Here is a 17350-nt window from a genome sequence, read left to right as displayed (position 1 = left end):
CCACAACACTCACACCCTCCAATCACATTTCTGTAAATGTACAAAATACTTGATAATTTCAAAATGTTTCTTAAAAGATTTTTTTTAATTGGAAAGGCAGATTTACAGAGAGAAGGTGAGACAGAGAAAGACCTTCCCTCCGCTGGTTCACTCCCCAAGTGGCCGCAATGGCCAGAGCTGAGCCAATCCCAAACCAGGAGCCAGAAGCCTCCTTCAGGTCTCCCACACAAGTGCAGGGTCCCAAGGCTTTGGGCCGTCCTCAACTACTTTCCCAGGCCACGAGCAGAGAGCTGGATGGGAAGTGGAGCAGCCGGGATATGAACCAGCGCCCATATGGGATCCAGGTGCTTTCAAGGCATGGAGTTTAGCCACTAGGCCCTCAAAAGATATTTAACATTAATTTTTCCAAATCCTTTTTAAGCATGCCAAATATTTCAAACTATGAAGCATGTCAAACTTCAAAATCAAATGTACAAAGGAGTGTCCACAAATACTTGGCCATTTATCAATCACTCGAGCAACCCGAGTCGTACGTCAGTTAAGGTTGGGGATAGGTCTGGGGAATGTGTTGCTAAATGATACTGTTGTTTGCAAACACCAGAGTGTATTTACAGAAAGCAAGGCGTTTACAACATGGTTAGATGCCGTAAGCTTGTTATTGTATCGGCAAGCTTGTTGTTGAGTCGTCCTCATGTGACATTGGACAGTGACTGATCAGACTAAAGGGCCATTATGCTTCACAAAGCACTGTATATTTCACAAAGTAATTTATTAAAAAAAAAAAAGGTGTGTTTATTTGTAAGAGTTGTAGAGAGGGACAGATAGATGTTCCATCTTTGGCTCACTCCTCAGTTGCCACAGCAGGTCGCGCCAGGGGTGCTGCAGACTGGCCCTGCATGATGGGATCTACACCCCAGCCCGAAGGCCACCTTATAATTACAGAACAATTCAACGTTGGCAAATCAGTTTGCAGTTACACACTCCGGTGTTTTTATTAAACCTTTTGTTGTTTGCAAAGGATTTCGCAAGCACAGATTCCTTGTCTGTAGAGCAACTGGTGGTTTTAAAGAGCTTTGAAATTTGCAAAGCACCTTAAGATTTATCACAGTTCTAGATTTTACCTTGGACTGAATAGCTATAAACACTTTGTGGCTTACCAAGTATTTGCTTTACAACATGTTTTGCAATTTGTAAACTATTTTTTTTTTTTCTGCTTACACAATACTTCACTGGGGCCAGCATGGTGGCATAGCAAACTTCAACCTTTGCCTGTATTACTGGCACCACATATGGGCACTGGCTATGTCCCCGTTGCTCTGCTTCCCACCCAGTTCCCTGGTTGTAGCCTGGAAAAGCAGTGGAGGATGGTCCAAAGCCTTGGGACCCTGCAACCATGTAGGAGACCAGGAAGAAACTCCTGGCTCCTGGCTTCAGATCAGATCAGCTCTGGCTGTTGCAGCCATTTGAGGAGCGAACCAGAAGATGGAAGATCTCTCTCTCTCTGTCTCTCTTGCTCTTTGTAAAACTTAGCTTTTAAATAAAAATAAATAAATCTTTTAAAATGTGCTTTAATAGGGCATACTTGTTATGAAGCAATTTTTCAATTTTACAGTCAGTATTTTATTAGTTCCTTTGTGTTGTTCACAAACGAGTGTTCTTTAAAAAAAAAAAAAAAAAGATTTATTTATTTAAAGGACAGAGTTCCAGAGAGAGAATTGTTTTCATCCACTGGTTTACTCCTCAGATGGCTGCAGCAGCCAAGGCGGGGCTAGGCCGGCACCAGGAGCCCGGAGTTCTATCACATCTCTCCGATGGGTAGCAGAGGGTCCCGGGCTCTCGGCCCTGCTGTTTTCCCAGGCAATTAGCATGGAGTCGGATTGCAAGTGGAGCAGCTGGGATTCTAACTGGCATCCATGGGGGATCCCCGTGATGCAGGTGGAGCTTGACCTAGGACACCCCAACTCCAGCCCCAGCAAGATGCCCTTTACAAAGACAGTTTTGCCTCTACCTACACGGTGTGTTCAAACAGGCATGCAGTTGGTGGTGGCTTAGACATTTCCAAAGCTCTTGAAGGGAGTTTACAACATCTTAGCTCACCTCAGACATCTTCCCTGGATGCCGCTCTCAGGGCCTGGGAAGGTAGGGAGTCAGCAGGGGGGGCAGAGACGTCTCTGTCCTTGTGGAACTGACTTCAAGAGAAGGTGCGAGAGTATGCAGAAGGTGATGAGTGCTGAGAAGACAGAGCAGGACCACACACTGTGACAGGAAGTGGCCCGGTGCAGTCAGGGAGTTTATTTCAGGGAAAAGTCTGCAGACACAGTGTCACAAGTTTTTTCCCAACCAGCTGGCACCGACCCAGGGCTCCCGTGTGTTTGCGGCTTTGCAAACCATCTTCATAATCTTCAGATCATCCGGGAGGTGAGTCCATGTCCATATATACTTTTTTAAAAAAGATTTATTTATTTTTATTGGAAAGGCAGATTTACAGAGACAGGGAAAGACAGAGAAATCCTCTGTGGGTTTACTCTTCAAGTGGCTGCAATAACCAGAGCTGAGCAAATCTGAAGCCAGGAACCAGGAGCCTCCTTGTGGGTGCAGGGTCCCAAGGCTTTGGGCCATCCTTTCTACTGCCTTCCCAGGCCACAGGCAGGGAGCTGGATGGGAAGTGGAGCAGCAGGAATACAAACTGATGCCTATGTGGGATCGTGGCGTGTGCAAGACAAGGATTTAGCCTCCAGGTTATTACACCGGGCCCCCAACCTCACATCTTAGATCACAGTCATCCTCTACTGCTTTCCCAGGCTCTTCTGCAGGGAGCTGGACAAGAAGTGGGGCTCTTGAACCCGTGCCCATTTGGAACTTAACCCGCTATATATCACAACACCAGCTCCTGCCTTTCTTATTTTTTTTCTGGCTTTTTGTGCTTCCCCAAATGCCTCTCTTGCTCTCTTGGTGGCTGGCACCTCTTCTGGCTCCCTGCCTGTGAGGAGTCAGGTGGAGGTGATTATGTAATTGTTCACAGGGGAGGCAGATGGTGAGAAGAGGAGGAGGAGGAGGTCAAGAGGGAAGCTTTTCTTCCTTCTCACCCTTCTTCACCCTCTCCTGTTACCTCAGTTCCTCGTCCTGGTCATCCTGGTCGTCCTGGTCGTCCGGGTCGCTTACAGCCTATTCCCCTCTGTTCTTGGATTGGGTGGAGAGCTCATTGTTCATGGGAGCTCCTGATGGGGGGTGGTGTTTACAGCTGGGCAGAGCTTCCCAGGGAGATGAGCAGGTGCTGAGTCTTCCCCTCACCCCCAGGAAAGGCACCAACAACAGAATTAAGGCCTGTGGGAATTCTGGGGATACCTCAGTAGGAGGTCCAGGGACTCCGTTTCTGAGAACCAAAGAAACCTCTAAGAGGAGATGCAGAGAGATACGGGAGGCTTTCCCACCTGCCCCCTTCTTGGGTCCTTGTCCACCATGGTGTCGCTTGAAGTCCCACAGGACGCTGCCCAGGCCACTGAAGAGAAACACAGGTGTCTGTGCCCTGCACACCTGCTGTCACTGTGCGTCCCCCTCCCTGATCTCACCTCTGCCAGACTGTGGAAGGGAGTCCTGGGCAAGCCCCTCCTGCCCGCATGTGCGAGTTCCTGTCACACAGATGGGTCAGCCTCTTGAGGTCCACGTGGTCCCAACTGGGGCTCAGTCTGTTCCTATGAAATTGGGGATGTCACACACAGACATGATGACCATGGATGGCCTCTTGAACTTGGGGCTCCCTGGAGGAGCTCAGAAAGGAGACTAGGAGTTATGTAACCCCACGGTCATGGCAGACTCCCTCATGGGATCCAATTTGCAGACTGTATAATCCAAGGGTGTTCAGGTTTCTGAAAGGGCTGAACTCCAGGATCCTTGTAATCTTAGCTTGTGGTCAAGGCCAGTTCCTCCTTCCTGGTTCCACGGAGATCTGAGAGGACTTCACTGTCTTCCTGTTTGCACCTGGCCATCCTGGTGACCCTTGGCAACTGAATGTTGTGCACAAGGCAGTAAGGTGCCCACGGACATTCATCAATATGCTGGGAACTTGTCTGAGGCTCCAGCTGCCCTTGCTAAACTTTCTTAATGTTGGGGTTGGCTACCGAGGTTCACCTGCTCTGGGAAGTTAGTTTTGTTATCAGAGCTAAATTATTTCCCACAGCAGACACTGCTCATGGTACCCTTACTTCCAAGAGGGATGAACCGAGGGGAAAGAACTGGGGACTGGAAGTAGGATGAAAGGGGAATGACCACGGAGGGTTTCCCCAAGACATTTCAGTTCACCTTTACTCGGGTGGGAGATTACAGGTTACATAACCACCCACCCCGCCCCACTCCCTGCCACAGCGATCGCTTTCCTCATGGCATCCATACCTGGAAAACTCAAATCCCGGGGCGTTCAGATTTCCACACCAGCTGATCTCCCAGACCTATTTAGGTAGGAGCTGGTGCACGGGACCTATTCTCGCAGCTGGGCAGCATGGAGCTGGGCGGGGCGCTCACCATCTTTCTGGCTCTCTGCCTCTCCTGTCTGCTCATCCTGATTGCCTGGAAAAAAGTCACCAAGGCAGGGAAGCTGCCCCCAGGCCCAACACCGATTCCTTTCCTGGGGAACCTGCTACAGGTGCGCACCGATGCCACCTTCCAGTCCTTCATGAAGGTGAGTCGGCCGCAGCCACAAAAGCAAACCACCTCTCCTAAAACCCAGGTGCTCAGAGACAGACTCGGTCAACCTTAGAGTTCTGAAGCTCCAGGTTTGTTTGTTTTTTTTTTAAAGATGTATTTATTTTTATTGCAAAGAGAGCTACAGAGAGGAGAGACAAAGAGATCTTCCATCTGCTGGTTCACTCCTGAAACAGCTGCAATAGCCAGAGTTGAGCCGATCTGAAGCCAGGAGCCAGGAGCTTCTTCCGGGTCTCCCACGCAGGTGCAGGGTCCCAAGGCTTTGGACCATCTTCCACTGCTTTCCCAGGCCACAAGCTTGGAGCTGGATGGGAAGTGGAGCTGGGACATGAACCAGTGCCCATATGGGATGCCACTGGTACTTGCAGGCAGATTAGTCAATTGAACCATCACATTTACCGCCCCCCCCCCCAAACTCTGAATCTTAAAAAAGTACAAATTCCTGGGGCATTGGAGTGAGAACCCCCACAACCTCAGAATCCTGGAGTCCTGGACTTATCTTCTTATGCACAGAGACTCTTGCACACAGATTGTTTCAGCTTTGAGGCTCAGTATCATGAACTCAAGAGAGTCTACCCACCTAGCATTTACACGGAGAATCAGGGATCTGGAGTTCATCCAATCCAAATCACTATTTCACACACGAGGGAGCCAAGGCTTGCGGAGGTGGGGGTAGTGCATGGTTCTTTCCCAGAATCACAGAAATCAAGATTTCTATAACCAGGCCTGTGTAATGGCTCAACTGGCTAATCTTCCACCCACACATGCCAGGATCCCAAATGGACATTAGTTCATGTCCCAGCTGCTCCACTTCCAAGCCAGCTCCCTGATTTGTGGCCTGGGAAAGCAGTAGAGGACAGCCCAAAACCTTGGGACCCTGCACCTACATGGGAGATCCGGAGGAGGCTCCAGCCTCTTGGCTCCAGATTGGCTCAGCTCCAGCCACTGCAGCCATTTGGGGAGTGAATCAGCAGATAGAAGATCTGTTTGTCTCTTTTTCTCTCTGTAACTGTCTTTCCAATAATAATTTTTTTAAAAAACAGTATTTCTACAACCTTTTTCCCAACAATCGTTCCAAATCTAACATCTACTTCCTGTTTTGTTCACACACTGTCTCCTCTGCCCCCCCCCGGGGGATTTCACCCACTAGAATCCTTGATCCATCTATACATCATGTTCCCATCCATGCTTCTGCTTCTGTCTTATTCCACTCACAGCTCAGGGAGAAGTACGGCCCCGTGTTCACCGTGTACATGGGTCCCCGGCCCGTGGTGATTCTATGCGGACATGAAGCGGTGAAGGAGGCACTCGTGGACCGAGCGGATGAGTTCAGTGGCCGTGGAGAACTGGCTTCCATAGAGCGAAATTTCCAAGGCCATGGTAAGGAACCGCCAGTAGTAGCAGCAGCAACGATGAAACCACCTGATCAGGTTGTGTACTGGGTACTGCACGTGGTGTATCACATTGGGCTTCTTGGAGAAAGCTCTTACCATCATCATACTCACTTCCCACGTGAGGAAGCTGAGGGTGGCAAAGGTGCACTTCCATCCCGCGGGAAAGAATCAATTCGCTTTGAACACAAGCCAACTCTGATGTACTTTACTTTTGACAAGTGAGTGTGTGATCATTTTTGAGCACCCATCAAAGCTGTCATAGCTAACTCTATTTTTTATCTTCTTAGACACTGCACACACATAACCCATAGGTGTCTTCCTCCTCCATTTATCTAGATGCATTTCTTTAAAAAAAAAAGGATTTATTTAATTTAAAGGCAACATTAAATAGAGAAGAAAGAAAATGATAGCATGCTTCCAGTCACTGGCTTAGCTTCCATCTGCTGGTTCACCTCGCACAGGGCTGGGGCTGGGCCCCGGCTGAAACCTGGAGCCATGACTTCCTCCACTTCCTGTGGCATTCATTGAGTGACTTTTTTTTCCCAGTGACACCTCTGTGCCCTGTAAAAGCTTTCTGCACGAGCTGATGTCGTGGCTTAGTCTTTAAGCCACCACCTGCAGTGTTCAGCATGCCATATCGGTGCCAGTTCAAGTCCTGGCTACAACACTTTGGATCCAGCTCCCCACTAATGTGCCCAGGAAAGCAGTGGAACACAACCCAACTGCGTGGGCCCTCCGCCCCCATGGCAGAGCTGGATGAAGCTCCTGGCTTCAGTCCAGTCTGGCCCTGGTTGTTGTGACCATCGGGGGAGTGAACCAGGGGAGGGAAGAGTTCTCTCTGTGACTCTGCCTTTCAAATAAGTAAAACAAATCTTTAGAATTGTTTTTAAATTCTCTTTAATTTTCCTGGATTGTTTCTTCTAAACCACCACACCCTCCCCCTTTGTGACCACCCCCACCCTGAGTCCAGATGGTTTGTCATAATCTCCATTATAACAGTGGAAGGTTGGAGGGGATTTCTTGGAGAGTAGAATTATACACTACTGCTTTTGTTGTTGTTTACTTTATTTTAAAAGCAGAATTACAGAAGGAGGGAGAGATACGCAGAGACAGGTCCTCTATCCGCTGGTTCATTCCCCAGAGGCTGCAATTGCCAAGGCTGGGCCAGGCCAAAGCCCGGAGCCAGAAGCTTTGTCTGGGTCTCCAGTGTGGGTACAGATGCCCAAGCCCATGCGTTAGCCTCTGCTGCTGTCCCAGGTAGCTGGATCAGAAGTGAAACAACCAGGACTCAAGTAGGCACCAATGGGATAGTCGTGGCAGGCAGCTGCTTAACCCAGTGCACCACAACACAGTCCCCCAGAGCTTCTCTAAGCTGTTCCTTCCCTGGCTAGCACACAGTGGATACGGAGAGGGGTGGGGAGGCAGGAGTGTGACCCTGAGCTCCCAACAGGCGTAGCCCTGGCCAATGGAGAACGCTGGAGGATCCTGCGACGCTTCTCCTTGACCATCCTCCGGGACTTCGGGATGGGCAAACGCAGCATTGAGGAGCGGATCCAGGAGGAGGCTGGCTACCTGCTGGAGGAGTTCCGCAAGACCAAGGGTATGGGGCCTGGTGGCCACGGAGCACTCAATCAGGAGAAGATGGGCCTTGGGGGAGAAAGCTCTAGAACATGGAAGGGTAGAAAATAACGGAGCTTCACTGAGCTTTCCAGGCAGCCTCTGAGTCAGTTGTTAACACAAACACCCTTAGAGACTGATTGTCAGGAAGCTTTCATCTCTGGTTCTCTGATGATGGGGGTGGGGAGGTGTGTGGTTGGAGCTCCTGATGTATGTAGGTCTTGGCAAGACATAAGCTGCTGTCTTTTTGTGGAGATGGGGTCAAATTTCATTATACGTATTTGTTTCTGTGATATTAGAAACAATAAGTTTAGCATCCACCGTGCAAAGTATGTTGTTCAGGAGTATTACGGCACAAATGGGTAGAACTTCCTCATCTTGCCAGTCTGAGACTCTACGCTCATTTAAAGGAATCTAGTTCCCACCCAAAAATAAGATATAAACCCACCAGAGCCTACAGGGAATGACACAGAGGCCAATAGGGAACAGCCAGAGACACACAAGTTTGAGGTCCTCTCGTGGACGCCAAGGGTCACTCCCAGAGCCCTGAGGCAGGCTGACGCAGCCACACTCTCCCAGACGTCATTGTCCATTGCTGAACATTTGCAAGCATGCGCACTGCTCTAAGAAACTGTTCCAGACCCACAGATGGGGCTGCTGACGACCAGGGAGTAACTTTCCTAATCATCCACATGGAATCATTGGTGAAATGAGACAGAATCCAGACACTTGTCGTCGTCGTCTTCTTCTTCTTCTTCTTCTTCTTCTTCTTCTTCTTTGAAAGAGAGAAAAGGGAGAATCTTCTACCTACTGCTTCACTCCCTACATGCCCACAACAGCCAGGCTAGACCAGCATGATGTCAGGATCCCAGAGCTTGATCTGGGTCTCCCATCTGGGCAGCAAGCACACAAACACTCCATCGCCTGCAGGGGCAGGGTTGCCATTAGCAGAAAGTTGAGCTGGACATGGAGGAACTGGGACTGGAACCAGGCACTTTGCTACGGATGTGGACATCCCAAGTGGTTACTCAACCAATGTGCCAAACACCTGCCCCTTCTTCGCTTTGCAAGTATTTCCCTTAGCATTACTCTCCCCAAATTTGTGACTCTTTGCCACAAACATATTTAATTAGTAATAACAAAGATGGCAACTAACCTCTCTCAGCATGTCTATGCACTACAGGGCAGAGCCTCACTGAACACTGTCTACAGACCATTATTTTGAAGCCTTAGGAACCAATGAAGTGGCTTTTCGATCAGATTGCAAGTTGAGGAAACCTACACGCAAATAAAGAAGAATCAAGCGATGCATATGAGCGAGGAGGAGTGAGGCAAACACAAAAGCACAGTGGGGTGGGTCCATAAACTGCGTGGTCAGTGCTGCCTCAAACACAGTCACTCCCCACCCCCTAGGTGCCCCCATCGACCCCACCTTCTTCCTGAGCCGCACCGTCTCCAACGTCATCAGCTCCGTGGTCTTCGGCAGCCGCTTCGACTACGAGGACGAGCAGTTCCTGAAGCTGCTGAAGATGATCAATGAGAGTTTCATCGAGATGAGCACCCCCTGGGCACAGGTGCAGGACAGCCCCCTCCTGCCCGTTCCCCCAGCCCAGTCTAATCCTCACTTTCTCCTTCCCACACTCCCAGGCACCTCCAGGGTACTAGGAGACAGAGGGCTTCCCCCACTTTGCAGGAGTGCCTCTGGACTTGGGGTGCAGCTCTGACTCCACCACCCTTTGTCTCCCACAGCTGTACGACATGTACTCTGGAATCATGCAGTACTTACCAGGAAGACACAATCGCATCTACTACTTGATAGAGGAGCTCAAGGACTTCATCGCGTCCAGAGTCAAGGTCAACGAAGCGTCCTTTGACCCTCAAAATCCCCGGGATTTCATTGACTGCTTCCTCATCAAGATGCACCAGGTACCCACCATGTTCCCTCCCACCTGCATCATCCGACCTGCAAATAGCGGGGCCGACAGATGCGCTCTTCTGTCTAGATGAGCTGGGAAAGCATAGACTCTTAGACTTTGACAACAGAGATGAATCTGGAGCTGTTAGGGACATGGACGTGTTCGATGTCACCAACGTCTAACCATACACGTCAGTGTGTTACAATTGTAGTCACGTGGCATGAATCCGAGTCTGAGCATTTGAGATGTCTTTGGAGCATAATGTCTGTAATCCTGGGGCTGGTGTGGTGTCTCAAGTGCCTAATCCTCCACCTACAAGCACTGGCATCCCATATGAGCCCTGGTTCATGTCCTGGCTGCTGTATTTCTCATCCAGCTCCCACCTTGTGACCTGGAAAAGCAGAGGAAGATGGCCCAAGTGCTTGAGCTTCTGCACCCATGTGGGAAACCTGGAAGAGGATCCAGGCTCTTCACTTCTTATCAACTCAACTCTGGCCATTGTGGCCACTTCAAGAGTGAACCAGCTGATGGAGATCTTTCTCTGTCTCTCCTTCTCTATGCAAATCTGTCTTTCCTATAAAAATTAATAAACCCTTAAAAAAATTCAAGGCTGTAATCTTGACTATTCAAAGTTTAGGGTGTTAGATGTTTGGAAATTTCAATTACTCATTTCTGTATCATTGGCTCTTAGACTATCAGAAATGTGTATTTTTATATTATACAATGCTAGTATTCAGTGGGGTTTTTTAGTTTATCTATTTTTATTGGAAAGGCAGATTTACAGAAAGAAGGAGAGACAGAGGAAAAGATCTTCCATCTGCTGGTTTACTCCGTAAGTGGCTGCAACAGCCAGAGTTGAGATGATCCAAAGCCAGGAGCCAGGAGCCCCTTTTGGGTCTCCCATGTGGATACAGGGTCCCAAGGCTTTGAGCCATTCTCTACTGCTTTTCCAGGTCACAGGCAGGGAGCTGGATGGAAAGTGTAACAGCCAGGCTATGAACCAGCGCCCATACAGAATGCTGACGTTTGCAAATGCAAGATGAGCTTATTGAGCCATGGCACCAGCTGTGTTTAGTAGTTTAAATGACATGCTCTAAAGTTCCAGAACTTTCAGTTCAGACAAGACACTCTCCCTCCTGCTCCTGGGACCTTCGCTCTGGCCACTGCTTCTCTCGGATGTAGTTTATTCATCTAATATGCTGCACCAAAGCCCGTGCTATGCACAGGGAGAAAATAAAGCTGGCAGAGGGTGACTGGGTTTCCTGTGCACTCCTTTTCAGGATCAGAATAATCCCAACACAGAGTTCAACCTCAAGAACTTGGTGCTCACCACCCTCAACCTCTTCTTTGCGGGCACAGAGACCGTGAGCTCCACCCTCCGCTACGGGTTCCTGCTGCTCATGAAGCACCCTGAGGTGGAAGGTGAGGACCCCCACCCAGCCTGCTCCCATCTGGCTCCTCCCTTTCCTGCCAGGAAGGAAAACACCTTCTCCTGGAACTTGAGACTCCTACAGCCTGCCACTCTTCACCCTCAGGACATGTATCCTTAAAAAAAGAAAAAGATTTATTTTATGTTATTGGAAAGTCAGATATACAGAGAGGAGGAAAGACAGAGAGGAAGATCTTCCATCCACTGATTCACCCCCCAGATGGCTGCTACAGCCAGAGCTGAGCCAATCCAAAGCCAAGAGGCCGGAGCCTCCTCCAGGATTCCCATGTAAGTTCAGGGTCCCAAGGTTTTGGGCCGTCCTCTACTGCTTTCCCAGGCCACAAGCAGGGAGCTGGATGGGAAGTGGAGGAACCAGGAGACAAAATAGAGGCCATATGGGATGTCAGCCCTTGTAAATGGAGGATTAGCCTATTGAGCCATTGTGTCAGCCCCTAATCTTAAACTTTATAAAAGTATTCCATTGAAGGGAAGACAAAATCTTCTATATCCTGGTTTTCTTTTCTAATGGCTATAACAGCCAGGATTGGGTCAAGCTGAAGCCAGGAACCTGGAACCCCATCCAGGTCTCCCATGAGGGTGCAGGGACCCACAAAACCATGACATGCTTCCTCTAGCTACATCAACAGGAGGATGCAGACGTGGATTAGCCAGGACTCAAGCCAGCATCCTGACACAGGATGTGGGCGTCCCTAGCAGTGGCTTAAGGCACTGCACCACGGTGGCTGCCCTGAATCTGTCTGCTTCTGGCACTTACGTACGTCCTTTGGGCCTTGTAACAAACTGTCTGAAACTGCTATTGAAAACCCACACACATTCCTTATTGTAATTTGGCAGTTTTTGGGTTCACACGGGCTTCCCCTGGATTGGGACCAAGGCACAGTCTGGGTCCCTGCTTTCTCCAGACTTGCACCTGCTTTCCTCACAGGGCTGGGCTCACCACCCTTTCCTCCATCTTCAACTCCAGTGGGTGACACTGACTTCAGGTTCCTCTCTGCTTCCACCATCACTTCTAGTCCACCTCTGGCCCTCCTGCCCCACCCTTGCACCTGCACTGGGACTGTGTCCAGGCCAGTCCCCACTCCCTCTCCTGAATCTGTCTCCATCATTTTCTGACCTCTCTCAGCCAAGATCTATGAAGAGATCAACCGGGTGATTGGACCCCACCGGATCCCCAGCGTGGACGACCGCGTCCAGATGCCCTTCACCGATGCCGTGATCCATGAGATACAAAGGCTGACGGACATTGTGCCTATGGGCGTCCCTCACAATGTCATTCGGGACACTCACTTTCGAGGCTACCTCCTCCCCAAGGTGGGCAGTACCCCCTCTCTGTGGCCCCTCCTGCCTGTTCCCCAGCCCTGCTTCTGGCACCGATCGCTCCAGCTGCCCCCCATCTCATTTCAGGGCACAGACGTATTTCCCCTGCTGGGCTCGGTCCTCAAAGACCCCAAGTACTTCCGCCATCCGGACGCCTTCTACCCCGAACACTTCCTGGACGAGCAGGGCCGTTTCAAGAAGAATGAGGCGTTTGTGCCATTCTCCTCTGGTAGAATTCCCTGATCTACACCCTCCCCGGGGCGGGGGCGGGTCAAGAGCTAAAGTTCGAGGCAGAATGTGAAGTGGAGAGTCAAGTCAGGGAACCAGCAATTTCTAGAATCCTTCAAACAGGGAATATCCTTAGCAACATCTACTCCATTACGCAGAAGAAAAAAAATGCATCGGAACAGCTAGAGCAGAAAACAAAGGCTCGGCATGTGTTTCTAGAAAGGAACCCCACAGAAAAGATCTTATTTCTTTGCCCCTGGAAGGTCTGTAGGTGCACTGCTCACTTCTGTCCTGATACTGTGAACCCCACAGACAAGGTGAAACAAATGAACAAGCATAGGAGCTGAAAAATGATTTGTGAACCTCAAAATCTTAATTTTCATGTATCACAACCTATGCTTTTGATTTTTTTTCCCCATCACTTCGCATTTTTGTTTGTGTTATGCAGAAGGCAGAGAGAAGAGTTGGGCATGGGGAGAGAAGTCATACTTGTAATTGCTAGTCCACTCTCCCAGATGCACAGTCGGGGGTGAATCAGGAGCCTGGAGCTCCTTCTGGCTCTCGTGGGTGCATGGCAGGGATCAGGCACCAAGGCCACAGCTGCTGCCTCCCGGGTCGGCCTCAAAAGGAAGCCAGATGTGAAGCAGAGCTGCCACTTAAATGCAGACACACCAGGAGGGGGCTCGGGCAATCCACGGCTGCACTTCATACTCACTCTCTTGACAAATAGTTCTTCATTTTCACTGAATTCGAAAGGCAAAGAGATGTACACCAAAAGAGAGAGAGAGCTCAGCTGTTGAAAACCTGGAGCCTGCATCCTCAGGTTGCTGGTCCCTCAGAAACAAGGAACAGGGCAGGCTGGTCCCTCACACAGTGACTGGCTGATCCGTGGTCTGAGTGCCATGGTTCTGCAGGGGGATGGATGCAATTGTGTCCCCTGAGACACCCTGAGACAGCCATGGTTCTGCAGGGGGCAAGGCAGGACCCTCGCCGCCCCCACCCCACCCCATCCTTCACCGTTGCATCTGCCCTGTGTTTGCAGGCAAGCGCGTCTGCCTGGGTGAAGCCATGGCCCGCATGGAACTCTTCCTCTACTTCACCTCCATCCTGCAGAATTTCTCCTTGCACCCGCTGGTGCCGCCCGTCAACATTGACATCACCCCCAAGATCTCAGGCTTCGGCAACATTCCCCCATCCTATGAGCTCTGCCTTGTGGCCCGCTAAGTAGCGTCCACCAGGCCCAGAAAGAACCAGGCTGGGGAACCAAGCTGTGCCTAGCATCCAGGCCTGGCCACCACCCTCACCAAGTTCGCACAGCAACCCCGACAGCAGGCACCGCTACACCTGCCATGGGAAGTTAACCAGGGTCTGGGAAGAACTTGTATCACCTCAGCTGGTAGAAGAGCAATACCCTCTCCAGAATTTTGGCACAAGCACATAGCTTTAACATTTGCTGCCCTCTGCTGTGAGTTCTGTCTGTACCACACCCTGCTGGTAGATTCTGCCCTTGTGATGGCCCTGGGTCTTTGCGCTGATATTAAGTAACACGTGGTCCATGATCCTTTCTCTTTTGTTCTTATCTTATCTTTTCACCTCTCCCTCCAAAAAAAAAAAAAAGAAGAAGAAGAAGAAAGGACACAATGAATTGAACAATAGTGAGTGGTGCAAATTTGTTGGGTGTGGTGGGTGACCCCAAAGGAGGGGTGCAGCAAGCCCCGGAAGTGGGCTTTGTGGCCTCCTTGCCCTTCAGTTCCCATGATTTCCCAGGCAACACACTGCCCTGCAGCGACTCCACTGACCTCTGACCTCTCTCACCACATCTTTTTCTAGACTTTCATTTTCCAACCAGCCACTGTGTGAGGGACTTTCATCACAGCTCTCAGAGCCAACACTCCCCCACTCCGTTCTGAAGAGCAGTTCAGGAGCCCACAACTTCTACTATTGTGTTTCCATTGCCTGGGTCAGCTGGTGAAAACCTCCCTCCACCTCCTGCCACACACACATCATTTATTTGGTTTGTTTTTTTAATATTTATTTATTTATTTGGAAAGGTAGATAGAGAGGTAAGACAGAGGAAGTTCTTCCATCTGTTGGCTCACTCCCCAGGTGGGACAATGGCCAGAGCCTAGCTTCCCTGAAACCAGGAGCCAGGAGCTTCTCCTAGGTCTCCCACACAGATGCAGGGATCCCAAGGCTTTGAGCCATCCTCCACTGCTTTCCCAGGCCACAAGCAGGGAGCTGGATGTGAAGTGGAACAGCCAGGACACAAACCAGTGCCCACAAAGGATCCTGGCACATGCGAGACAAGGACATTAGCCACCAGGCTACCATACCAGGCCCAAAACATTGTTGAATAACCAACATGACACAGTGCATTCTGCAAGTACTTGGGATCCATTAGTGACCAAAACAGACAAATGTCCCCTGGGAAGGAAATGGACAAGACAACATAAAATCACTACTTTACATAGAGGAGGCTGCTGCCTACTGGAAGGTGATTGGTTAGCTCAAAGAATCCATGGGAATCCTGGGAAAAATGGCTCCGAATAAGAGCAGGAACACGATAGGGCTGCAATAGGGCAGCATGAGCCAAGGTAATGGACACAGCCACCCTAATCACCATCCAGGACACCACTGCCAGGAGACTCTTCAAGGGCCAACGTTCTAGCAAGATGCCAGTGAGCACTTGTTGGAACCCCAGGATGTAGGATGTGGTAAGAAAGGCAAACGGTTCCTTGGGATGTTTGAGCAGGAGGCACCCACGTGCCTTGGACCAAGAGTTATGTCTTAGGGAGTGCTTTCAAAACCGGAAGGGTATTCAACCCTGGGTGAGCAAGAAGTCAGAAATGCCGCATGCGCATCATACGGACTGGGTCCCGCCAAGCAGCAGAGGCTTCAGGGGAGTGAGGAGTGCGTCATCTTGTTGGGGCTCATGGAAGTACCTGATGGCACAATGGTGGGCAGGAGGGGCTCAGTAACTGTGTGTGTGTGGCTGCAACCCAGCAGGGAAGAGGGACCTGTCACGCCACTGTGACAACCCCAAGCGGCCAAGGCTGCGATGGAAGAAGTGCTGGCTAGAACGGAGGCTGTCATGGAAGAAACCCAGGTGGCCAGGGGCAACCTCAGATAGTGTGAGAAAGTCAATTTCCCTTGAATTTCTTGGGATTAATTTTTTACTGTATTATAGTAAAAATCTTAAGAACTAGGGCTGGCACAGTGGCGGAGCACGTTAAGCCTCCCCATGTGCTACCAGCAACCCATACGAGAACCAGTTCATGTCTCGGCTGCTCCACTTCCAATTCAACTCCCTGTTTATAGACTGGGAAGGCAGTCGAGGTTGACACAAGTCCCTGGGCCCCTGGACCCATGTGGAAGACCTGGAAGAAGCTCCTGGCTTTGAATCAGCCCAGCTCTGGCCGACTACTATGGCCATTTTGGGGAATGAATCAACAGAGGAAAGATCTCTCTTTCTGAGACAAGATGTAGGAAAAACCCACCCCTCAGCCAGTGCAGCAGCCTCAATACCCTTGCCCAAGGAAGAAGGTGTTCCAATAAAACAACGAAGTATTCACTTATTGCCTTCGGCAGAGGTTTGCTGGGCCTCAGCTGCCTGCTCCAGGTGTCTGGGAGCCGGGAAGCAGCCATATCAGCCTGTGGCTCCCCTCATGTTTGTACACATTCCCTGCGCCTGCCCTATGCCCTCCCTCATTCTCCCAGGTGGCCAGGCGCCCCCCTCCCTCCTGTGGCATCAAGCCTGTAGCTTGTTACTAAGCAGGAAGGAAGAAAAAACCAAGATGTGTGAGCTAATAAGAAACAGTAAAAAGCATTTACCAGCCCCGTGGCTGAAGTTTTCATGCACCATGAACAGGGACAACGCAGTTGTTGGGCTTGGTTCTTCTGTCTGCTCCCACGGTGGTCCTTACCATCCTTTTATGTGTGAGGGTGTGCCCCCAGCACCTCAGTGTGGTGGTGAGGAATCCTTTTAATATTTGCTTGCCATGGAATTTTTTTTTTCTTTTTACACTTATTTGAAAAGTAGTGTTAGAGACGGAGGGAGAGAGAGATTCCAGCCACACTCTCTAAATGGCCACAGAGGTTGGAACTGGGTCCGACCAAAGCCAGGAGCCTGGAACTCCATCTGGGTCCCCCATGCAGGTGATAGGTGTCCGTGCCCTTGGGCCAGCTTCTGCGTTTCCCAGGCAGATTAGCAGGGAGCTGGATCAGACACAGAGCAGTTGGGACCCAAACCTGCTGCTCGTGTCACAGAAAGAGGTATTACCCACTGCAAACTTGGCCCTCTTCCCTTATTCTTTTTTTTTTTTTTTTTTAATCTATGTTATTGTATTGTTGTTGACAATCTTTACATAGTTAATTATGGTTAAAGAAAAAAAAAAGGTTCAGGGGGATAGGGAAGTGGGTAATACTATTATGTCCATATTGTTTCCATCATATATCTGAGGTAAAGGGGGATATTGAGGGAGAAGCCCCACCCGGTTTCCCGCCCACCCCAAGTCCCGGATGTGGGGCATGCTCCGAGATATTTGCTCAAGTGGTGTTAATAGTTCTCCAGTTATGAATCGCTGCCAGTTTCGCTCGATGAGGTCGTCCACTGATTGATATGGTCCATCATAAAGTCTCCGTTTGCCCCATGTTTCGCTGCCAACATATAGCTGAGATGAATGATTGACCTGTTCTGTCTTCTGTCTTTTCTTGGTTAGAGTTCTGAGTCC

At 50.0% G+C, this 17350-nt stretch overlaps 1 protein-coding gene across 1 annotated transcript; it reads left to right on the top strand.

The window, feature by feature from the left end:
- Window positions 1-4495: 4495 nt before the first annotated feature.
- LOC101534098 (cytochrome P450 2G1) lies at window positions 4496-14042 on the top strand. Its single transcript, XM_058673926.1, has 9 exons — window positions 4496-4675; window positions 5212-5249; window positions 5849-6078; window positions 7543-7692; window positions 9123-9283; window positions 9459-9635; window positions 10906-11047; window positions 12199-12621; window positions 13663-14042. The coding sequence occupies exons 1-9, from the start codon at window positions 4496-4498 to the stop codon at window positions 13842-13844; spliced, it is 1683 nt and encodes a 560-aa protein (XP_058529909.1). The 3' UTR covers window positions 13845-14042.
- Window positions 14043-17350: the final 3308 nt, after the last annotated feature.

This window comes from Ochotona princeps, chromosome 16, assembly GCF_030435755.1.
Source record: "Ochotona princeps isolate mOchPri1 chromosome 16, mOchPri1.hap1, whole genome shotgun sequence".
Classification (NCBI taxonomy): Eukaryota; Metazoa; Chordata; class Mammalia; order Lagomorpha; family Ochotonidae; genus Ochotona; species Ochotona princeps.
The sequence above is the reverse complement of the archived record's forward strand: the minus strand, read 5'-3'. Positions and strand labels throughout refer to the sequence as shown.

What these genes read in the sequence shown, in the direction of transcription:
- LOC101534098 (XM_058673926.1), top strand. Translation starts at nt 4,496, where the DNA reads ATGGAGCTGGGCGGGGCGCTCACCATCTTTCTGGCTCTCTGCCTCTCC. An exon ending in GAAGCACCCTGAGGTGGAAG is followed by an intron (nt 11,048 to 12,198) that starts GTGAGGACCCCC and finishes GACCTCTCTCAG; the next exon opens with CCAAGATCTATGAAGAGATC. An exon ending in GTTTGTGCCATTCTCCTCTG is followed by an intron (nt 12,622 to 13,662) that starts GTAGAATTCCCT and finishes CTGTGTTTGCAG; the next exon opens with GCAAGCGCGTCTGCCTGGGT.